General features: G+C 41.8%; 1 protein-coding gene across 1 annotated transcript; it reads right to left on the bottom strand.

The window, feature by feature from the left end:
* Window positions 1–18794: 18794 nt before the first annotated feature.
* On the bottom strand, window positions 18795–19289 carry LOC141617622 (uncharacterized). The gene has a single exon (XM_074434797.1). The coding sequence runs from the start codon at window positions 19287–19289 to the stop codon at window positions 18795–18797; it is 495 nt and encodes a 164-aa protein (XP_074290898.1).
* Between the last annotated feature and the right edge of the window lie 6008 nt (window positions 19290–25297).

Raw genomic sequence — 25297 nt, 5'->3', positions numbered from 1 at the left:
CGGGTTTGAGCATGGGTTAGGGCTAGGATAGGTGTTGGTTTGGTGGGATAGGTGATGGGTGGATGTCTAGGCTAGTTGGGTTCGGACTGGTGGCGTTTTGGGTTGCGGGTAGGGCTCGAAAAATAGGGGAAGGGGTGTTGTAGGTGGGGTGCTTGGGTGTCGGGTTTGGGGAAGAAAAGGGAAGGGGATGGGTGGTGGTATGGGGAATCAAACCCGGGACCGCGGGGATGTATTTTTCACCAAAGCTACGCCTCAAAACTCATGCTCAAAACCGTTCAAAATTCGAGCTTAAAATCGTCTAAAAAAACCTCGTTTAAAACCGCTTGAAAAATCAATTATTCGAATTAAAATAAAGCGATAAATTACGAAACCGTCACACATTTTATTTCAAATAAATTCAAAAATAAAAAATTTGAATAATAATTTATTTTTCAAATAAGTTATAAAAGCTTTCAAATTTTAAATAAACTTGAAAATATGAAAACCGATGAAATAAATTTCATTTAAATTATAAAACCGTCAAATAACGCTTGTCCTGCATCACAAAAATGAATCCACTAACGAGCGATGTAAGTAAACATGTGTCCTATCATCATCAGGTGTTTTGTCAGGATTTCTGTAAATTCCAATATCGACGGATACGGGTATCTACAGAGCCCCTACTTTGACTGAGGCTTGGACAAGGCGAAAGTCAAAGTATACCCCAGGTCCCTCTTGACCTGAGGATTTCGCGGGTCGTTTAGAGTCCAGAAGACTTGCGTATATAAGCTCGCCATCTATAAGAAGAGATCATACCTGAAACTTTGCTGGGGATTGACTCTTGCTTCAGTTGCGTCAAATTGTCATCATTGGTCGTGGACCCATAAACTTGCATATATGGTGGGTTGAGCCTTATCCTTAGGTGCCTACGTATCCGTTGTGATGGAATCAAACCCGCATCATAGTTCGGCATACCTTGGCCTTGGCATTCTGCAGTCTCGGCCCAAAACGGAGCTTTCCAAAAGAAGGTTGCCGTCATACTTTGGAGATACCTCTCCCATGATGTCTATACTCTTCGAGTTGCATGTGAATTAACTCACTTGAGCTGCGATTCTTCATCATTGGTGCCCAACATTTGATCAACGTTGTAGTAATATCATTGGTTGCATTCTGCTAGGGAATATTTTCATCTTAGTAACCCGACACAGATTACTTTACTTGCTGGAGACTTCTCCGTTCATCATTATGGCGGTCTCTGGAACTTGAAAGCGACAGGTCCCCCAGTTGTATTGGGTCTAAATTTTCTGACTTTAGGGCGCCTAGCTGAAGCGTACTTGCTTAAACTTTGATATATATCATAACAGAAATCACATAATGCTATCCCGAACTTTCGGAAATCATAGCTAAAACATGGATGGGCTCGAGGCCCAAACTCAAACATTGAATTGGGTTTCTCACGCGATTTGACATATAGAGATGGGCTTCACTCGGGATTTGACATTTCATTTTGAAAAATGGGTTTCGCCCAGAATTGACATTTGAAAATGGGCTTCACCCGGAACCGTTTCATTTTGAATATGGGCCTCAACCGGAGCTAAAGTTTCACTTTGAAAATGGGCTTTGCCTGGAATTAACATTTCATTTAAAGACGGGCCTCGCCCGAAACTTGAAAATGGGCTTCGCCCGGAACGTTTCATTTTGAATTTTCGAAATTTCATAGGAAAAAAGGATGAGTAGACATGTTTTGAGTTCCTGACTCGGGGATTGACCTGTAAATAATATGGGCAAGACATAAGCCGTAAAACATAAAAAAAAAATCCGTAAGTGTGTACGGTTTTTTTAATTCAAGCATGGACTCGCTGGGGATAAAAAAATGTAGATTGGCCATTCTGGCCCGCGAAACACAAATAAAGCCCGCGACAACGAACTTTGGTGCAACAAGCGATAAAGGGCGACGAGGAAGCCCGGAGGCACGCGCCCCAAGGTCCTTGGCCGTGTTACTTGGGCGGCAAGCAAGGGTTTCCTAAAACCCTTGTTAAAACTCTTCCCTTATTTTCCTATATAAGGATATCATAATAAGAGGTAAACCATCACTTTATATTCTTTTCTTCATAAAAACTTTTTGTTAAACATTAATTCTCTTCGAAAAACAATGTCATCTTGGGCCTCTGATTTCAAAGGATTGGAATCTTCAAATACTTGTTGATACGGGATTGACACAACTAGTCCCGCTGAGGCAGGTCCTGCCCGAGAAAGTTTTTCCTGATAAGTGCTTAAAATTCTGGGACCCTACCCATCATGTTTTTGCCTCTCTAGAAGGAGAGATTTGTCCCATTCCGGAAGCAATTGCCATTCTAGGAGGTTGGAAGATTGGGCTAACTCCTGTTATTCCCGAGTTTCAGAAGGGATGGTCTAACAAGTATCGTGATTTCCTTGGTTTATCACGTGATGAGGCGCGTGCCTTCGTCGATGGGGAACGAGTAACATACTCACCATTGCTCAGAAATTTGGTCGTTCTGACGAACCATTGATTCCTACGGCGTTCCGTCAGAGAGCTTTTGGATTGATTATGCTTCATCTTTATGCTTTTGAAGGGCATATTGAGGTATCAACTTGTTACGGTAAGGCGAAATTCATCCGAATTGTTGAAATGATGAAGCAATGTAGGAGCCCAACTTGGCTCATTCTTGCTGAAATCATTGCTGGATTAGATGCTTGGAAGGCCAACCCAAACCTTGCTTATACTAGATCAACCCGTCTTCTACAGGTATGTCTTTTCCGCTGTTTCTCTTTTTTCTTTTGCAGCGTTTTTTTTTCTTATTTTTTTTTTGTTTTTTTCTGCCCACCTCCTTTCTTTTCAGTGGGTTTGACATCATTTCCTGTAGTCTAATTCATTTTCTCGGCCCTTTTTCACATATCTGGCTATGTGAAAGACTTGACTTGGTTGATCCGCCGAAGGTTACGGATACATATGAGGTGAGAAGCTTCACTTCTCGTCACCATCGGTTTACTACTGGGAAGAAGGGGCCTTTCTGGCGACAGCGGCTTCTTCCAATGCTGGGTTATATGTTAGATGGGCCTTACCTTGGCTCCGCCTTACTGCAGTTACTGGTTTGTCTGAAACTGATAGAACCAGACGTCTCACTCTTTTGGGCTTGGAGTGGTCCACCCATATTTACCCGGACCGTGTTCTTCGACAAGTCGATCGTCAGCAACGGATTCTTGCCATTGAGCCTGTTCGCGGCCAAGTCAAGGAAGTGACTCTCGCGAGGTGCAACGCATGGTTAGGTTCTTGGACTCGGAGGACTATTTGGCATATTTCTTAGCCGTTTGCCTCTAGTTGGGTGTCAACCTCTTATTTGCAGTGGACTATTGAGCCTTCTTTCAAGGCCCGAAGGGAACTTTACAAGGACGAAGCTGTTGACTACAAATACCACAAGGAAGGGGAGAAGAACCGAGAATTCTTTACTGGGATGACCCCGATTTCATCTAGGCCCGAAACAGAGACTGACTTTGACTCTTTGTACTGACTCCTTGGTTTTAGATGTGTGGAAGAGGTTAGGTTCGAGAAAAGAAAGTGGGTTGACACTTAAAGAAAGACTTGGTCCTCGACCTAGTGTAAAAGATAGATTGGGCCCTCGTGAAGAATTGATGATTCCTCCGAAGAAAAGAGCCCGAGTGATGATGGGTGAGACTTCGTCTCGTCGTAATGGGGCGTGCGGCCCGGCTAAGGGTAGCAAAGAGTAGTCTTCGACATTACTATCTACTATTACTATTACTGTTTGTGTGCTTTCCTTTTTAGTTGTGTGTGATGGGCTTCGCCCGGAATAAAATATTGTAACGGGTTTCGCCCGGAATTTAGAATAAATAAAAACTTATTATTTATTAGAAATCCCTAGTTTCTGCATCAAAAATTTCATTTTTGTTTTACATGTTTCGGTTGTACTCTTAACTAAGAGTTGCCTACGTATCTGCTTTGCAACATAATTAAAATGTGTCTGTAGTTCTCACATAAAATATTTCATGCAGTGTTGATAAACAACTCACAACGTTTTCTAAAAACATTTTCAATTCAAAAGTTATTTCATAAAATTTGAGAATGAGGTCATCAAGGATAATATTTCTTTAGCTGGTCCAAAGTCGTAGGATTTGTGAAGTCATTCCCATCCAAATCTGTTAATCGAATAGCGCCTCCTGACAAAATCTTCTTTACCAAATAAGGGCCTGCCCAATTTGGTTTAAACTTGCCCCTCGGGTCAATTGGTAACAAAGCTCTGACGGACTTGAGAACCAGGTGTCCTTCGCTAATTCCCCTTGGTTTCACCTTTTTGTTGAAAGCCCTCTCTATCCTTTTATGTTAGAGTTGGACATGGTACAATGCTTTCAAACGTCACTCGTCGAGCATGCCTAGTGAATCATATCTTGCTTGAACCCAATCTGCTTCAAGAACCTGGCTTTCCAGTAGGATCCTTAGGGATGGTACTTCCAGCTCAACCGGTTGAACCGCTTCCATTCCATATACCCAGTAATACGGGGTTACACCCGTGGCTGTTCTAATTGAAGTTCTATACCCCCATAATGCGAAGGGTATCTTCTTTGGTCACTCCCTATAGTTGTCAGACATCTTCTTTAAGATGGTCGTGATTGTTTTATTAGCATCTTCTACTGCGCCGTTTGTTTATGGTCGGTATGGTGATGACTTGTGATGTTTGATTTTATACTTTTCAAGTATAACCGCAGTCTCGGCTTGGAAATGAGTTCCATGATCGCTGATGAACTCATGTGGTACTCCGTACCGGCAAATGATGTCATTCTGAATGAAGTGTGCTACGTGCTTCGCTTTTAGCACTTTGTAAGACTTAGCCTCTACCCACTTCGTGAAGTAGTCAATTACAACAAGGATACAACAGTGGCCTCCAGTTCTTGATGGGTTTACTTTTCCAATGATGTCAATTCCCCAGGTTGAAAATAGCCATGGTGACGTCATGGTGTACAACATAGAAGGTGCTACATGCTGTACATTTGCGAATATCTAACAGTTGTGATAGTGCCTGACATATTTGCAACAATCTGTTTCCATCGTTGTCCAGTAATAACCAAGCCTTATGATCTTATGGACTAACATATGGGCATTCATGTGTGGCCCACATTTGTAATACCCCGTATTTTGATAATAATTTTTGAGAATAATTTATGTAATTTAATAATTAGTTAAAGGCATTTCTAATAATAATTACAAGTAAGACGTTAATTAAATAATAAATTAATGATTCAATTCGGGAATTGGGTTTGGCTAATATTTGTGCTTTGGGCCGTGTGCTATTATTATATGGGCCGAAACTTATTAAATTAGTACGAGTGTAATCGGGATTTATATCGGGAAATTTATAATAATATAATATGGAAATGTAATAATAATTATATCAATAATAATAATAAAGTTATGGCAATAATAAATTAGTAAATATTATATGAGAAAATCCTATTTATGGTATGATTAACACATGTAATAATAATAATAATAATATAATGGTAATTATAATAATGATAATTCCTATACTAATTAGAATAAGGTAAATTATATAGTTTCCTAATTGACCTCGCATTCTCTATAATCCTACCTGACACGGCTATCGCAACCCTATCAAATATAAAACCTAACGGTCTCAACTAAAATGTAGCAGAGGCAGTCGAGTATCGAATCCACAGGGAGGTAATGTAATTATAGCTGTCTATTCTAATCCTATGGTAACAATTGGGGGGTTTGATTAAATTTGATTCTAAACTAAGAGTAATAAAAGCAATAAATTACGATTTAACTATCAAGAAGAGAGGGACATGTCGGGATTTCGGTTCACTACGGTAGTCCAACAACTCAGCAGTAAATGACTCAGACGAACTAATGTGAGACGGATGTTAGAAGGTCCTTTCGGTCCACTTCATATCCTAAAATACCACTAACTTAACTTTCGTCCTCATTAGGGCGGTCTCATCGTTTATAGCAGGCCTATTTAGTCCAATCTTTCGATCCAGGATTAATTGTAGCCAGTTTAATGGGTGACATAGAAGCGTGCACTCAACTAGGTCGGGAATTACAGTTAAATTGCTATAGTGACAGAGTCTCTTATCAGTTCATCTAATTCATTCACTACAACGTCATTTTCTTACCGCAGATTCCCTAATCCCAACATGAAAGGGTTTAGTTACTCATGTTTGTAATTAATCTAACAGCAATTAGGTTCCCAGCAGAAGACATAATGAAATAACAATAAAATGCAATAAAGGAAATTAGGGCAAGGGAGAATGATAACATAAACAAGAAATTAAAGCAACAAGCGATTATTATTAATAAAGAGAAAGGAAGGATTACAATCTGAGCAAATCCGGCGTAAAGAACACTGAATCCGAGCGATAATAATCCGAAAATAAAGGTAGCAGTCGAAGAAAAAGCTACGTACTAAGGGTTCTAGTAGAAGTTTTTTTAGTATGAAAGATAGATAAAAAAGGTTCTAATAACCTAATTAACTTAGGTTTAAATAGAAAAACAAACAATGTTTAACGAAATAATTAAACACACGGACTGCATAAAAAGCCCATGCCCGTGAAAACCTCTCGATCGAGTGGATTAAACCACTCGATCGACCAACTTCTCAGCAAAGAATACTCGATCGACCATCAGGTTACTCGATCGAGGACTAGTCTCGGTGCGACTTACTCGATCGATCGGGAAACCTCTCGATCGAGCATCGAAGGGTGTAGGAACCACTCGATCGACTGGTAAACTCCTCGATCGAGTGACTGTGTCTTCATTTCAGCTCGGTCTTCACCCAAGTGCCTCGTAGTGCGTGCCATGACGCTTCCAAGTGCGATCTCTTACTGGGGACAATCCCGTCTCCTCTAAATGCATGCAAAAAGGGCAAAAAGGGATATGGTTCCACTACTTTCGCGAACATTCCTACAAAAAGGACAAAATACACCAAAGTAGCCAATTCGGGGCAAAATACCATAAAAATAGTATAGAAATGCATAGAAATACGTGCAGAAATAGGCCAAAAAGACTATACATTAGGCACGTATCAAATCTCCCCAAACCAAACCTTTACTCGCCCTCGAGTAAACTCAAAACTAAACTAATGGAACGGAAATGATAACTCAGAGCTAGCTTAAATTGTCTACTTGAACCAATTTAATGCAACGAAGATCAACAGTTAAAGCCAAGCAGTCAGTACGCAAACGAATTATAAGTTGTTCATAAATAAAGCTGACCTATCGACCTTGCAAGACCAACAAAACTGGACTCTCACGTGATCACTCTTCTCTCATGAAGCAAAGGGCAAATGTAGTATGTAAAAGAGAGAAGAAAAGACAGTCACTCACCCAATCATGACCTACATAGCATGCATGCAACAAAAATGAAAGACAATTCAAGTACTAATGCACAAACTCCAACCAATAATGTCCGTCACAGCCGAGGGTATGCAAATAATATGGGAATAGTGAGGTTCAGGTGAGAAAAGGCAAAACAAGTTATGGAAATGTGGAGGTAAGAGCGTCAAGCTAGTTCCTAACAGGACCATAATGAAACCATCCGGATCTCAAACTGACTGAAAAACTAAGTACTAGTGCCCTTCACTTGGCACAAAACTCACTAGACTCAAAGCACAATCTCCTCAAAAAATATGGGATAGAACGGAGGAGTTAGACGGTCGCAAGCTTCCCTTTTAAAGACACCGTCTGAAATAACTAACTGAACAACAACCCTTGTCGATTGTACATCTTCGAACATCTTCACAACTCTGACAAGAGGGTACAACTTTTTTCACAATCTCTCTTTCTTTCTTTTTCATATCAGCTCTTTTTCTGTTTTTTTTTTCATATTTTTTTTTTCTTTTTTTTTTCTTCTTTCACCTTTTCTTTCTTTTTCTTTTTCAATGCCTTTTTTTTTTCTTTCCTCCTTCCTTAATACAGATACCAACTCCCAACAAGAATGACAGGCCAAACTGCAGTTGAAAACATACCACAAAAGGACAAACTAACTAGCTTGACTAAGCATGCTTAGTTTGGAATGTAGCTAATGGGTCAAAAAGGCAAGTTTTGGCTAAAGTGGAGCTAAATGGGTGAAAGATATAAAGAAAGGGGAATTTGCAAGACCCTCCCTGCATGTGACACCAACCACAAACCCGAATATGTGCATTTGACGAGAAATTGAATGTCATAAATGTGCAAAAGAGACGATCATGCTATGCAAGGAGTACTACTCTCAAAATTCCTAATGAACTGGTCATGAATGTCACCAGTTATGGCTCTAAAACTCAGAATTTTTAAGTAGTTTGCCAGTTTATAGGTCAAGTCTAAACAGCCAGCTTATATTTGAACAGAAATTCGTAGATTATGCGTACGACAAGGCTAATAACTATCAATGAAAGTGCAAGGCTCAAGTAAAATGACAAGTTATAGTGCAATTTCATCACGGGAATCTACCGTTCCGACTCAACCTATAAGCAAAAATAAACGTGAAATGTTTTTGAATTTTTGAAATTTTTGAAATTTTTTTTTGGTTTTTTTTTTTAAAATAAACAACAATGCAAGCGGGAAGTTAAACGTGAATGCAAAACAAATGCAGATGCAGACTCAAAAGGATGCAATACCCTCCCCAAACCAAAACGGACAACGCCCTCGTTGTCCTCCAGCATACACCAGCAGAAAGATGGGGGATGGGGGTATACAACCAGCAGAATAAAAATAAGGGAGACAAAATGAAAAGAGTAAGAAGTACATACAAAAGCGAACTTCCCCAAACCAAATAAAATCGGGGAAGTGAGTAGACCAAGAGCTACTCGTCGTCGGCACCGCCATCTCCCGTGTACTCCGACTCAACAAAATGGTCTCCCAAACCAAAGAACAAACAAGGGGGACCTCTAATCGTCATCTCCAGTGATCCTCCTGACCGGGTGTGAACGGGGATCGCTCGCCTCCTCACCGACAGCTCGGCCGTGTCGCCGCTGCTCGGCCAGTAACCGCACCTCTCGTGCTACGGTGTCTCCTCCGCCTCCTCCTCCGAGTCGAAGGTAGTGGAGGGTACCCGTTCTTTGGGTATCGGTAGAAGGAAGGATGCGGCCACCCCTCTGGAATCGGTCGCCGGCTCGGATATGGAACTCGTAGAGCGAGAATACGACCAAAGCCATATCCCGTCTCATCTCGCAAATGTACCCGCACATATCCAAAAGCAAGGCATCACGACGCCCTTGGTCCATGACCTCGGGCGCCCGTAAAACAGGAGGGCAACAAAATTGGCGGAAAGGCCTAGGACCGTTAAGGAGGTGGAGTGAGTGAAGGTGTAGGTGTGGGAGTCTCGTGGGGTCCGGGCGAGTCCGAGCCGAGTCCGAACCCGAGGGGTAGATGACTGTCCGGCCTCCCGCTTCCTCTTCCTAGAAGAAGAAGTAGGGGTGAAGGTAAGGTGGTAAGTGGGTGGAGGTGGCCTCGCTCCCTCGGAACAGACGGGAGCGGTAAGAGTGGAGGAAGGGTAGGGCACGGCAAGGTAACAGACGTGGAACTACAAATCTTCCACGTCCTCGCGCCCTTCACCTTTGGGAACCGGTCAAGTCGGCCATGGCGCCAAGTCAAGGTAGGCCCGCCTATCGGGTGCGATAAGTCCAGCTCGGTGGGGTAGAGATGGCGGGCAATCCTAGTCACTAGCCCGCCGCAGACAACAATGTCTTGACCCGAGTCCCAATTCCGTTCCAATGCTTTGAGCTACCAAGTAAGCAATGTTTAGGACAAACGGTACCGTAATCAATGTTGAGGTACCTGCGAGAATCGCTAGCTCGGTGTTGGTCACGTTATTGGGCTCGGTCGCCCAAAAATGGTCTCTCCTATCGCTCAAAAAGTAACGGGAGCGGGTAAGTGTCGTGGGCTCCCTTCCGTGTGGGGAAGGGAGTGTGAGAAAGTGCAGCCCAAAGTGGTTGAAGGAGATCTCGAGGTGGGTCGGTGGGACCGTCACTAACGAGGCCTAGAACCTCCCAAACCCGGCCAAAGTCCAAAGGTGCGACTCATTACGAGTCGAAAGTGAATTGCAAGAAGTGGAGTGGTCAGCAGTATAAGAGTCGGTGTCAAAAGAGTAGGAGCTGAAAAACTCGTATGTAGGGATACGAATAGCAGCTTCCTGCATGGTAATCAGACCCGACATACCCGTCCCGTTCAACAAACGACAGACCTCCTCATAAATACATAAGGTCTCTAGGTCAGTCCGTGCAAGGAAACGGGTGGAGGAGAGAGGGCAACGAAGTAAAGCGGCTAACCGAGTCCGGTGAGCCGTGGAAACGAAACGTACCGTAGGTAACGCCGGTAAAGGAGTAAGAGTGCCCTCTCCCATAACAGCAGCCCCAAAAGAGCTGGGAGTAGACACGACTAGCTGACTAGCCTGCTCTCTCGGCCTAGGTGGCAGCATGCCAGGCGTCGGGAAATGAGGGATGAATCCTCTTTCCAGCATAGTGAGGGGCCTGGTTGGGGTAGAAGTAACAACTGAAGCCGCGGTGGTGACTAAGGCGGAGCTAGTGGCAACAGCAGGGACCACTGACTCGCTCACGGGCGGACTGGAAGTGGTACTAGTGGAGGGTAAAGAGCCACTATCCATCCTGCAAAGTATTAAAGGGCACGATAAGAGAAGATGGCTGCTAACCGTGGTTAAAACAACCCGTTAACCAACATGTGACAGCAAATAATGGCCCTATCATTCGAAAAATTCGACTTACAGCAAGCAAAACTCAACAATTCCTCAAAACTTCAAAATACAGCATGCGAGTGCTAATAAAGTGACATAGTTATGACTGCTAATAGAGAGTAAAATGAGCAAGAGAACTGCATATGGCAACATATAGGACTACTAGCAGGCGAAAAAGTCGACTCACAGAGCAAGATACCACTAGTTTATAGCATGTAATAACGACAGGGGACGGAAAAACGGTTAACAACAGCAGCAAGGAAGCATGGACTGAAGTTAAACAAAGCAAGACAACATAAGACCGTCTAACATCGAAAAACTCGACTCAGGAACCCTAATCGCGGAAATCTTGTGTAAATTTCGAATTAAACATGTGGAAACAGTGAGGAATTGGGATAAGATCATCAACAAGCTAATTAAGGGCATATAAATACAATTAAATCAAAAAAAATCGACTAGACATGGATTTTTCGAACCCTAATTCAAAATCACCTCAAGAAAATCGAATTAATCGAAGAGAAATTGCAAGGAGTGTGAATGAAACACTTACTTGATGATGATGATCCTATAATAGCAATTAAACTTCAAATAAACAAGCAACAAAGGCGGATTTTAATCGAAAAAAACCGCAAACCCTAATTCCCTTTAAAAACAGTGAAGATGAACACAAATAGAGGGGGAAACAAGGGGCTATTGAAGATTAAAGTGCTAGCAATGGAATGTAGGTGACGGATTTGGTGAATTTGGGCAAGAAAATGGGGATTTGGGGGAATGAAAATCGCAATTAGGGAGGGGGTTAGACGGAATTAGGGTGAAATGAAAATAGAATTAGGAAAATAAGAGTTTTAAGAAAGAAAACTCCCGTGTCCTATTCATACCACTCAATCGAGTGGTTTTTAAATCACTCGATCGAGGACTTTTGATGTCCCTTCTGCTCGATCGAGTAAGCATCCCCTCGATCGACCTGTTCCTCTTTGGCTTTTCTCGATCGAGTAACCAGACAGCTCGATCGACCCAATTTCCACTCGATCGAGTACAAAAAGTACTCGATTGAGGACTTCCTCTTGTAGACTCTTTGAATTTCGTCCTTTCTTCCTCGAATTGCGTGAAACTTCCCCAAACCTGCATAAAACACATCCAAACACATCCCAAAATACCAAATACGCAAAAAACACAGTCTATAGTCTTATGCTATGCTAAAAATTGTCTAAACTAATTGTCCTAATTAAAACGTAAATAAGCAAATTCAAACGAATTGTCTATTACAATTTGTTACACGGGGCATTTCCCCGTTTAGTTCTCATCGCTTTCGAGCCCCTTCGTGGGCTTCGATCGAGGACGTCACCTCGACATCTTGACCGACCTCTTCATCTTCCATGAGCTTGAATCACTATTTGCAACAGTAGGAGGAATGTAGTTCCAATCTATGTAGGTTCGAACTTTCTTCGTTCTCGCTCCTCTGTCGTCTTCTTTGGCATCCTTGCTTCCAATTTGATTGATAATGGCCATACCATGTCCCTTGACAAATCCCATCCTTGCTTTAACTGCACTGCAGAAGGACAACAGATTTAACTTGCCTCCTTCTTGCTCTCAATCTGAGGCGGAGGGTTAACAATAATAAAGAATATTCTCCAAATTTTCATCTGGAGTGTCAATAATAGGAATAATAGAAGAGAGAGCATTGCAAGGTTGGGCTTGCATGGGAGCTCTCCTAACTTGACCGATGAAAATCACTCCTCATCCCCCACCCGAAATGTCAAAGTCTTCCCACTGACGCTCTATCACCGCACGGGCAAAGTGGATAGAAATGGTCTCCCTAAAATAATAGGGGTGTGTGCATCTTCTGGGATATCTAAGACAACAAAATCGACGGAATAAAGAACTTCCCTATCCGAACAGTACGTCTTCTACAATACCTAATGGCCGTGATAGACTACGGTCGGCCATCCGGATACCATGTTGGTGCAACTCGGTTTTGTCAAACCAAGTCTCTTAGCCAGAGACAAAGGTAAGACACTTACGCTAGCACCTAGATCGCATATATAGCGCATTATCAATCAATCGCATACCGATATGACACGGAATCGAAAACTACCCGGTCCGATTGCTTAGGGGTAACTTATTTTGAAATAGGGTGACCCACCTCGATCAAAGCTACGGTCTCATTGTCATTAATAGTCCTCTTACGTGCTAAAATTTCTTTCATAAACTTTAAATAAGAGGGTACCTTAGTCAACAATTCAAAGAACGGCACGGAGACTTCCAAGTTCTTCAAAAGTTCAACAAATTTGCCAAACCGTTGATTAACTTTGGTATTCTCGTAATTTGGAAGGGAACCGTGATTGGTATCTCAAGCCCCTTGTTTCTCGCTTCCAAAGTGTCGTGCAAGTTCGGTATCCTTTGGACGCCTCTTACCTCTAGAACGAGGTCTTTCCGGTGATTTCTCGCTTAAACGAGCACTAGCAGGCTCTCGAATAAGCTTCCCGTCATCAATATCACTCGATCGAACAATATGCTCACTCGATCGAGCAGTCTCCTCATCAAAATCAGTCGATCGAGTAACATTACCACTCGATCGACCACCCTCGCTTTCTGTTCACTCGATCGAGCGTAACAACCACTCGATCGAGGGCTTTCTTCACCATTTTCACTGATCGAATACCACCTTTAGTCGATCGAGTAATCGCTTTGTCGTGAGCCCTTTTTTCTTGACGAACACCGTTCATCATCGATTCTGACTATCGTCGGGTCTGATTTCTTCACTTCTGGTCCCTCATAAGAAAGACCGCTTCTCAATTCGATCAGGTTTACCGTCTCATGTGGGTTCTTCTCATTTTGAGTCGGTAAGTGACCCGGCTTCCTCGAGGATTGATTTGCAGCAAGTTGGGCAACTTGAGTCTCAAGTGCCTTATGTGTCGCGATTTGCTGTTGGTTTTGTTGATCATTCAGCTGCAATTGCTTCGATATGGCTTGCATCATGGACTTTAACTCGCCCAATTCACTCACCCCACTAGAGGATGATGCACCTTGGTTAGGAGGGTTAAAGGATGGAGGCTTCTGATAGCCTTGTTGCTTCTGGTGTGGAGGAATATATGGTCGCGCGCGTTGGAGGAGCCGTGGGGTTGAGCACGTTCTCGATTGCTCCACCTCAAATTGGGATGGATATTCGCTCGTAGTAAATCGTTGTTCGCGCCTGTAATGTTGAAAGGCAGCGCATTGCTCAAAAGGACTGGGACAATGATCTGAGACATGTCCCTCTCCTCCGCATCTTCTACAGACGAAAGGACCGTCTGTCACAGCATTAACCTGGTACATGCCCCCCTTAGAAATCCCTCCTAGCTCATACGTGTCGAATCTTGCAGTGAGGGCTTCAAGTGCCGCGACAGAAGTAGATTCAGCGGCTCTTCTCTGATTTCCTCTCGAGTTCCCATATTCAGCTTTGTGGGTGGCTAGATCATCAATGATCTTCCACCCCTTGGTTGCTCCCAAGTTTTCAGCAAATCGGCCATTGGCAGCAGCATCTAAAACGGCCCTGTGATCATCATACAAACCATTATAAAAATGGTTGCACAAGCTCCATTTTTCGATCCCGTGGTGCGGTATGGTGCGCACTAGCTTCTTGAATCGAACCCATGCCTCGTGGAAGGTCTCGTCAGGCCCTTGTTTAAAGCTCGTTATCTGAGCTCTAATGGCAATAGTCTTTGAGGCGGAGAAATACTTCTTATAAAACGCCAAAGCTAGCGAATTCCAGTCAGTTATCCCCTCAGCTTCCCGGTCCAAATCCCTATACCACTCCCTTGCGGCATCGCGGAGTGAGAACATGAACATGGTTTCTTTCACTTGGTCAGGAGTCACGCCAGCTGGTGGAGACATGGAACTGCAATAATCAATGAATATTTCCATGTGCTTGGCTGCATCTTCATTTGCAGCTCCCCCAAATAGATTCCTCTCGACCAAATTTATAAGGGACGACTTTGGCTCAATTTTTTTTTGCCTCCCCTGGTAACGTGAATCCCTTGTAGAGATTCACTACTGTAGGTTAAGAGTGACTAGCAATGGTCGCTTCTTCGGCCATCTCAGGAACGTCTGGAAAAGTAACGGTTTCAACTGATGAGGTAGAGACTGGAGAAGACGGTGGGTTGTCCTCGAACAGTTCGTTCTCGTAGAAATTGGAACGAACTCGACTCTTCCTCTAACTGTTGTTCTTGAAATAATCTCCTCTTTACGTGCAAACATCTTTCAATCTCAGGATCGAATGGTAGTAGTGGACCACCTTGCGACCTGCGCATAAGAAGAAACTACAACAGAAAATGAGAATAGTCCAAGGAACGGGTGTCCCTTAGACCGAAAAAGGACTAAAATAAAACAACTAATAAATTGAACAATTGCCTCCCCGGCAACGGCGCCAAAATTTGACACGGCTATCGCAACCCTATCAAATATAAAACCTAACGGTCTCAACTAAAATATAGCAGAGGCAGTCGAGTATCGAATCCACAGGGAGGTAATGTAATTATAGCTGTCTATTCTAATCCTATGGTAACAATTGGGGGGTTTGATTAAATTTGATTCTAAACTAAGAGTAATAAAAGCAATAAATTACGATTTAACTATCAAGAAGAGAGGGACATGTCGGGATTTCGGTTCACTACGGTAGTCCAACAACTCAGCAGTAAATGACTCAGGCGAACTAATGTGAGACGGATGTTAGAAGGTCCTTTCGGTCCACTTCCTATCCTAAAATACCACTAACTTAACTTTCGTCCTCATTAGGGCAGTCTACTGTTTATAGCAGGCCTATTTAGTCCAATCTTTCGATCCAGGATTAATTATAGCCAGTTTAATGGGTGACATAGAAGCGTGCACTCAACTAGGTCGGGAATTACAGTTAAATTGCTATAGTGACAGAGTCTCTTATTAGTTCATCTAATTCATTCACTACATCGGCATTTTCCTACCGCAGATTCCCTAATCCCAACTTGAAAGGGTTTAGTTACTCATGTTCGTAATTAATCTAACAAAGAATTAGGTTCCCAAAGTGAAGACATAATGAAATAACAATAAAATGCAATAAAGGAAATTAGGGCAAGGGAGAATGATAACATAAACAAGAAATTAAAGCAACAAGCGATTATTATTAATAAAGAGAAAGGAAGGATTACAATCTGAGCAAATCCGGCGTAAAGAACACTGAATCCGATCGATAATAATCCGAAAATAAAGGTAGCAGTCGAAGAAAAAGCTACGTACTAAGGGTTCTAGTAGAAGTTTTTTTAGTATGAAAGATAGATAAAAAAGGTTCTAATAACCTAATTAACTTAGGTTTAAATAGAAAAACAAACAATGTTTAGCGAAATAATTAAACACACGGACTGCATAAAAAGCCCATGCCCGTGAAAACCTCTCGATCGAGTGGATTAAACCACTCGATCGACCAACTTCTCAGCAAAGAATACTCGATCGACCATCAGGTTACTCGATCGAGGACTAGTCTCGGTGCAGCTTACTCGATCGACTGGGAAACCTCTCGATCGAGCATCAGGGGGGTGTAGGAACCACTCGATCGACTGGTAAACTCCTCGATCGAGTGACTGTGTCTTCATTTCAGCTCAGTCTTCACCCAAGTGCCTCGTAGTGCGTGCCATGACGCTTCCAAGTGCAGTATCTTACTCTGGGACAATCCCGTCTCCTCTAAATGCATGCAAAAAGGGCAGAAAGGGATATGGTTCCACTACTTTCACGAACATTCCTACAAAAAGGACAAAATACACCAAATTAGCCAATTCGGGGCAAAATACCATAAAAATAGTATAGAAATGCATAGAAATACGTGCAGAAATAGGCCAAAAAGACTATATATTAGGCACGTATCACTACCCTATAAATACCCTATTATATCTGAGAAATAAATCACAAATTAAATAGGAGGAGCTTTAGGAGACGGAAAGAAGAAGAATTAACAAAACCAATTAATCGCCTCAAGGTAATATTTCAGACCGTCTTATGTATATACTTTAGCATATTATAACTCGATAATTAGACCACCATAGGACTCGGGATTTGGACCTAGAGCAACCTTGGACTGCCAAGATTAATACCTGACCATTATTGACCGTCGTTGACTAGGGTTAGGGTTGTTTTGAGACGGCTAAAGATGGTTGGTCAGCAGGGGTGCTGCGGGTTTGACCGTGGGTTTTGGATGGGTAGTTGAACCCTTATTTCGACCCGTCGTGACCTGGGAAAGGGTTGGTTGTGATGGTGGACAATGGGTGGTCTGGGTGGTGGTGTCTGGGTGGTGGCAGGTGGTGGTTTGTGCGGGTGGTGGCCGGAAATCGCAAAGAACAGGGGAGAGCAGGGGTTTTGACGCAGCTGTTTTAAGACAAGCATCGGGGTCGCATTTCTAACCGTGGGTGAGGTTGGAGGGTAGCTTTAGAATCGTCATGGACTAGGGGTGAGAATGGTGGTGGCTGGAGGTGGTGAGGTTGGGCGTGGTTGTCGGGGTTGGTCTGTTTTGGGACATGGGTTGAATGGAGTGCTGTTGGTATCAGGTGTTTAGGGCGTGCGTTTCTGGGCTGCCGGGGGTGGTTTGATGGGTGGTTAGGGGATTATTGGATGGGCCGTGGTGTAGGGAAGAGGTTGGCTAACTGGGTGGTAGTCGTGGTGGTCAGTGGTGTCGGTTTTGGGTGTGTTTATAGGAGGGTGTGTACACGGTTTCTAAACCATGTATTGGAGGTTTTGTGTGTTTGTTTTTTGACGGGTTTTAAGTGGGTAATTCGGGTGACTCGGGTTTATTTTGTAAGCAGGTTTTAATACCGTAATAATTATAATAAATAAATTGATTTGAATAATTTATATACTAAACGGGATAAATAAATAATTAAATTAAATTGAATTATGATATTTTGATTAGGTGACGGTTGTGAAGAATTATATTTGGATTGCTTTAATTATTTGGATTGCTTAAGCTGCTTAATTGGAATCGCTTGCCAGGTAGGGATAAATCCTACTCAACTTTTACCCGATAATGTTTGTTGGATGATTTATATTGATCATATGAGAATTATGTTGGTTGATATCATTGAAATTGTTGGAAGGGATAAGTTATATTGTATATGTTGGTTGGATTAGTTATGATGGAGTTACTGTTATTGCATTGGTTATTCAGTTTAATACTGGCAAACATCCCTTCGTGGTGATGTATATTATTATTAAGGTTATATTGGCAGACGTCATGGTAAGAGCCTTCGGGTGACGTATTTCAGATTTATTCTGGCAGACGATTTAAAATCGTAATTACTCGAGGCAGGCCCCAGATTGGTCTGCAGGCCATCTAGTGGATATTACTCAACTATATGTTGAGGCAGACATTACCTTTTGGTAATGTAGTGTGTGTTTACTCACCTTCGGGTTGAGGCTGCCTCGGCCAGGGATTGGCGGGATGATTAGTGCAATGTGTAAGTAAAAGAAAGGAGCACGTTGTCAGGGAGTTGTGTAATGAAAAAGGAAATTGGATTATTTATCGTATGTTTTTGTTGTTAGTATTTATTCCTACTCAACCTCGCGGCTTACTGTGTATTCGTAAACACCTGCGGTGAACCGTTTTATGGGGAGCAGATTTGATAGGTACAAAAGATTAGCTGACTTGGGAGCAATGGGATGAGAGCTCGACATGGACCATAGTTGAAGTCTAGATCACATAGATTAATTATATCACTTTATTTATTTCTGCTGCGAGTTGTAAATATTTTTATATTAAGTGTTAGTTGATTCATTTGTAATAAACATGTGATCGCTAATTTTTAATTTAAAGTACTTTGGTATTGTTGTACTTTGTTATTCACTACCTCGGGAAACCGAGAGGGTAACAGTCCTATTTATTTGGGAATGTCTAGCTAAAGGCTCCTAAATAAATGGGGGTGTTGCAACATTCACCGTCATGGACTTCCTCCATAACCTTTTCAGCTGTCGGTTTATCGATGCATCGCAACAAAACACCTTTAGCCGTCTTTTTGTACAAATACCCATCATTGGTCCTGATGAATTGGGCGGATAACATTCGCAGAGCCCGCTTCCCACGCATGTCAAGGTCGGGAGGCTACTCTCCTGTTTCCTTGAATTTCAAAATGGCTGTGTACCAGGGTTCAGTTTCACCATCCTCGGTATCATCGATTGTATTCACATAGGCCGGTGATGATCTTCGTTTGAGACATATTGGCATACTGTCTATGTGTTCGAGAATGTTGATTTGGTCGGCTAGCTTAGACAACGCATCTGAAAACTGATTTTCCTCTCTCGGGAGGTGAACATATCGAATATCCTCGAAGTACTTCTCAAATTCTTCGATTCTGGTTTGATATGGGGCCAAAATTTGGCTCTTAATTTTCCATGACCCACCCACTTGATTTATCACTAGGGACGAGTCTTCAGGTCCTAACAACTTCTTGACACCCAAGTCAAGAGCACTGCGTAAACCAAGCAAATATGCTTCATATTCAGCGGCGTTGTTTGTGACATTGAAATCCAGTTTGATGGATACGGGCACGTGTTCACCTGTTGGTGAGATAAGAAGAATTCCCACTCCATATCCCATATAGTTCGATGCTCCATCGAAATACAAATCCCATACGTCATTCTCAACCTGTACCACGTCTTCGTCGGGAAATGACCAAGTGTAGACGACTTATGTTTCTTTGATTGGATTGTCGGCGTGGAAATCGACAACCGCCCTTCCCTTGATCACTTTAAAAAGTACATATTTGAGATCGAACTCTGATAACATGAGGGTCCACCTCGACATTCTTTCATTTAGCATTAGGTTTTTAAACAAGTACTTGATCGGATCCATTTTGGAGTAGACACTCACACTGTAGCTAAGCATGTAATGTCTTAATTTCTTCGTTGCCCAGACTAGGGTCAAACACGTCTTTACAAGAGGTGTATACTTTACTTCATAGTCTAAGAACTTTTTACTGATGTAGTAAATAGCTCTTTCTTCTTTGTCGACTGTTTGGGGTAACATAGCCCCCATCGCTGTATCTGTAACAGTTAGATATAGTGATAATGGCAGCCCGACTACTGGTGGGCCTAAAACTGGCAGAGAAGACAACACTTCCTTTATTTTATCGAACGCGGCCTGAAACTGGTCATCCCACATTTCATGTTCTCCGACCTTCGGTTTCTTGATGATTGGTTCACAAATCCTCGTCAACTTCGCGACGAAACGGCTTATTTATTGAACTCTTCCTAGGAAACTTCGAATTTCTTTCTCGGTCTCGGGATGGGGCATTTCCATAATAGTTTTGATCGTTGATGGGTCTACTTCGATGCCACAGTGGCTAACGATATGACCCAACGGTTTGCCAGAGGTGACCCCGAAAGCACACTTCTGCGGATTCAGTCTCATATTATACTTTCGCAATCTTTGAAAGAATTTTCGTAGCGCCCCAAGATGACCACTACGTTCCTTTGAATTAACCATCATGTCATCGACATAAACGTCAACTTCTTTGTGCATCATTTTGTGTAACAACGTCGTTGCCGTTCTCTGGTACGTCGCCCCGACATTTATCAAACCGAAACGCATTACTGTGTAACAATAGGTTCCCCATTGTGACGTAAATGTTATCTTATTCATGTCTTCCTGGACCATCTTAATCTGATTGTAACCGGCATATCCATCCATGAAGGACAGTAATGCATGATTTGCGGTATTGTCAACCAAGATATCGATGTGAGGGAATGGAAAGTCGTCCTTCAGACTAGCTTTGTTCAGGTCCCGAAAGTCCACACACACGCGAACCTTACCATCCTTTTTCGTTACTCGCACTACATTGGCGACCCAATCCGAATAGTCTGACACCTTGATGAACCCGACTTTAAGCTGTTTATCAATTTCTTCCTTAACCTTTAAAGACCATTCCAAACGCATTTTGTGTAGCTTCTACTTTACTGGTTTGAACCCTGGTTTGATCGGAATCCTTTGCTCTGCAATTTTCCTCGCAATTTCTGGCATGACTTTGTAAGACCATGCGAAAACAGGATTTAAGGTTGTTCCTATCTTAAGCTCATGTGGTTCAAAGGGTGGTTCCCACATTGATAGTTTTGGTATCTTCGATCACCGAGTTTCTTTGATCATATTCTTCTAACCCTCTAACCAATTGTGGAGGTGGTTCTACCTCCTCTTCTTCTTCTTCTTCAACCTGCTCGCCTTCGGCCTCATTCTCAATGTCATTACTAAAACAATTATTTTCAAAAATTGAACTTCAATGTAAATAAAACAAGTCGTAAGCAAACTGGTTCATCTTATTATTATTAATTTGAAACTGCGTGAAATAGGCTAACATTTGAGCCAACTGATCATAGGTCAGTGGCGAGACAATGGAGGTACCCAAGACAGGCCTCAGGATACCATAATTAGAAAGGGGTGCATCGAAAGGAAATACTTGGGAGGGGGTGGCTTTGACACCTGACTCCTTAGACTCGAACTTAGGACTCTTATCAGACTCGGACGCAGACTCAGACTCAGACTCAGACTTGGAACCATCATCCAGCTTAAACATTTCTCCTTTTAAGGGAAATAGAACTTCTAGTCTGTGATGCAGTAGTAATCTATACCCACCCTCGTTTTCTCCTCTAGGTACGACATCCTTCTTGCTGATCTAAACCACCACTGATGTCAGGCCTTGGTTACCTTGCTCACCTCTGTGGCGTCCCAACCACAACGTGGGAATACATATCCTACCATTAGGTCTTTTAAGAACCCAACCTTGTATACGGGTGAGTTCTCGGCCGTGCCATTCAGGACTATGTATTTGGGAGGATACTTATTGAATGCTAGATAGTTCGAAGTTAACTTCTTCCTGTTTTCTTCTCTCTCTTGCTCAATTTCAAAAACCAGGGTTGGGAATATCTTTCCTTCATTACCTTGTTCATCTCTTCATCGATTCTCATTGCCAAATTTCGGATTCCTAGGAAGTTCATGGCAGTAGTAAGTTTGCTAGTGGCGTCTTCCATTGTTCGGTGTTGGTTTTTAAGATAACCCGAGATCGGTTTCCCAGTAGTGTCATCCGTATTAGTCTTTTGGAACTACTAAAAGAAGGAAGCCTCCGAGGTTGACCCTTCACTAAGTGCCTCGACTAAAGTAGGTTCTTTTGAGGATCCCTTATCTGGAACATCCTTAGCAATAGAAGTGTGTCTTGCCTTCTCAACTTGATAGGGGCGCCCAGATCGAGTCAAATGATTGGACTCGAGGACATCCTTCCTTAGCTTCAAGATTTCATCTTGGGTTCATGGAACAATGTCTCTTTTGGTAATATAGATATCATCTTCATCATTGACTTTGTCCTCATTTCGAACTTCACTTTCTGGGCTTGGAAGATACTTCGGGCAACCCACAAGTATTTTCCCTACAAAGAGATTTTTGGACTGATGGTGGTCCTGGGCCGGAGGGTCATAGCGGATACGTTCCGAGAGTTTTAGTTGACTTTGCATGAGGTCGATTCGTTTCTCAAGTTCAGACATTTCCGATGGGGTAGTTACAACTTTTTCCCCACTCATCTTTTCTTCAATAGCATCCAACTGAGCTATCATTAACTCCATAGTTTCACTCAGCTTAGTGACCGCGGCTTCCATTGCTTTATTTCGGGTTTGAGGTGGCCTTTCTACAAGAAAAATCCCGAACCAATCAATACTCGAATCAAAATCCCCTGCACAAATAAGGACGCGACTCGCAGACTTGACCTTTTACTCAAACTTGACTCAAAGACAGAACTAGATCCATGAAATGAGCTAAGTAGCTCACTTGTAAGGGGTCACATGGGAGAGGGGTCTAGACCTAACAAGGGCTATGACTCGACTCAACTAACTTCTTGACTTGGACTTGACATCGACTTGGTGTGACTAACCCGTAACTGAACCAAACATGGTTTATGGGCTCATGGAAAATGTCCTAGGTGGTCTATAATGGACGTTTTGGTGGTTTGACTTTGACCAAATGGTTGACACGCTTGACTTGGACCCAAGAGGTGACTTGGGTGACCCACTAGGGCCATGTACTTGACTCAGTTCACTTGAACCCTTAACATGACTAGACTTGACTCGAAACATATTCTATGCTCGATAAAGGTGAGAAATCATTTCGAAATTGATTTGAAACTGAGATTTTAAATGGGCAGCATGCCGGCTATAAAAAGCTCATTTTGGTCGAGAAACCTACATCTTTTTCGGCAACATACCGAGTTTGAAAACATGCTTGATTTGAAGATGGTTTTCGAAAAAACGGTTTTGACAAAACAGTTGAGATTTTTGAAAAAAGCATGGAGGATGAACACATAGCACATAAGCATTCGCATTTTAATCGTGCATGAACCTAGACTCTTCTAAGTCTCGGTCGGTCCTATAATTAGGTCTAAGACAATGATCCACCTTATCAAAAAAAGTCAAGCCTCCCATAAGCAGAAGTGTGCAATATGGTAAGAGCAAGTACTTAAAGATCTCGGCGGTTCCATCTTGATATTTAAATCGGCATTGTGGACCTTACCTCCTAACCATTGAAATCGACCCAATGGGTGAGGTGGTCCTCCTAAAGTCTCAAATGGGTAATGCATGTATGCAAAAGGAATCATAGTGTTAGTCCTATTAGCCATCATTTTCCTTTAAGTTACAACTCCCTAGCGAAGTCGCCAAAATGTGGATGTGGGGATTTGATGTATCTATGGGGTTGAAAATCTTTTGGAGTCGCCACCAAATTTAAGGAAATTTGGGAACCATATTTGAAAATGAGATTTATTGAAAGTATGTGGTGGGAAGTTCGTTAATAAAACACCCACCCCCGCCCGTTGCAATAACGGCCTCTACATGGGACTATGATGGCTAATTGGACAAGACTACGATTGTTGTATGAGAGTGCAAAACACCATTTTGATCCTAACATGTGAGCTCGGTTTCTAATCGTTTAATACATTTAATCTACTTTGTCTTAGTGATTTAGCATGTGAGGTTGATTTGAACTATACTAACAAGCATTCACGACATGGCTTAGATGGAAGTGGGGGAGCCGTTGGGGAGCTAAACTATTACAACCCAGATGATTCTCGTCCACTCGATTCGCAAACAATTGAATTAAAGATACAACTCGATCTAAATATAATTGCTAAATATGTCACTTAACACACGACGCAAACTAGCCTACTTAGGCCTTGAAATTCGTGCCATATGGTGAGGCCACGACTCACATGGACTTCGTCCTTGGCCTCATCATCATTTTGCGCGCTCACTTCGATTTAAGTAGTTAAATACTTCAATTTAACAAAGGTTTTATAACATCATTTTGACTCAAAATAAAGGACTAACTAGACCCATATTTAAAGTGAAAATTACGTTGTTGAAATTATAATGAAATAATTACAACGATTACATAACAATAACAATTGAAATAAACCGTAATAATTAAACAACGGAAACAAACCAAACCCTCAAAGTGGCATGAAGGCCGAGATAAATGGGCACGAAGGCTGAGGCATCACACGGCCAAAACGGGTGGTCAAAATTGACTATTCTAGTCATCGAGTGTCATGAATCGGATGTTAAGCATGCGCAATTTAACTAGCGGGAAATCGTCATAAGAAGAGATGAATTCATTTAAACTTTTAAAAAAATCCATTTAAAATCCTATGTCGAGTTTTGTATGACCTATGAATGTCTAATTCATTTAACATGCTTTCAACATATTAATTTGGGCAAGTTGCGATTTAACAACGATAACAATACAAATAAACATACATGCATCATAAATCAAATAAAATAAATCAAACATGTGAATTAATCTAATTACTTCGTAATTAAAATTAAACAAATGCAAATCATGTGAGAATGAATTAAGCTAACTAAAATTTCATTTTAATCAATTTAAAACATGTTATCGTCATACAATTGCAAACTATTTTGCATTATGATATTAAACATGATAATTATTCAAACTAAGCATGTTATCGTCATAAATTGAAAGCAAACATGTGATTAACATACTATTTATTCCAAACAGAAATTAAACATCATTAGTATCATAATTACGAAACATATTAACTAACATGAGATGATAATTAAAAGACGATAAAAAAACAAACAAAAAGGGCCTTAGGCCGCGTCATACATGAGAAAAATGGAAGGAATTGAGACGGGATTTTGTGCACCCACAACTTACATGTAGACTTTGACACCACTCAGATCCCGTATGAAAGTGTTGCTTAGAAGGCGCGTCTTCGACGATTGTAAAACAAATATCGAAACAATTTAACAAAATCAATTTCGAAAAACAAAAACAATTTCTCGCGTGAAAGGCACTTTGTGCAGCGATTTTCAAATGAAGATTGTGACATCGTTTCTTGCTCAAATTTAAATCCGAAAGATGTTCTGGAATCCTTGAATTCCAAATTTTTAAAATATGATAAGAAACAGAAGCAAAAAGTAACTTGAAATGATTAAAAATGAATGAGAACAGGTGCTGTTCCCAAGTTCAGAAAACACGATTTTGTTGCATTTCATGCAACGATTCTCAAACAGTGATTAGGACTTCGTTTCTCAATGTAAATTGATTTTGAA

This window comes from Silene latifolia, chromosome X, assembly GCF_048544455.1.
Source record: "Silene latifolia isolate original U9 population chromosome X, ASM4854445v1, whole genome shotgun sequence".
Classification (NCBI taxonomy): Eukaryota; Viridiplantae; Streptophyta; class Magnoliopsida; order Caryophyllales; family Caryophyllaceae; genus Silene; species Silene latifolia.
This window is presented reverse-complemented; position numbering and strand designations above follow the sequence as displayed.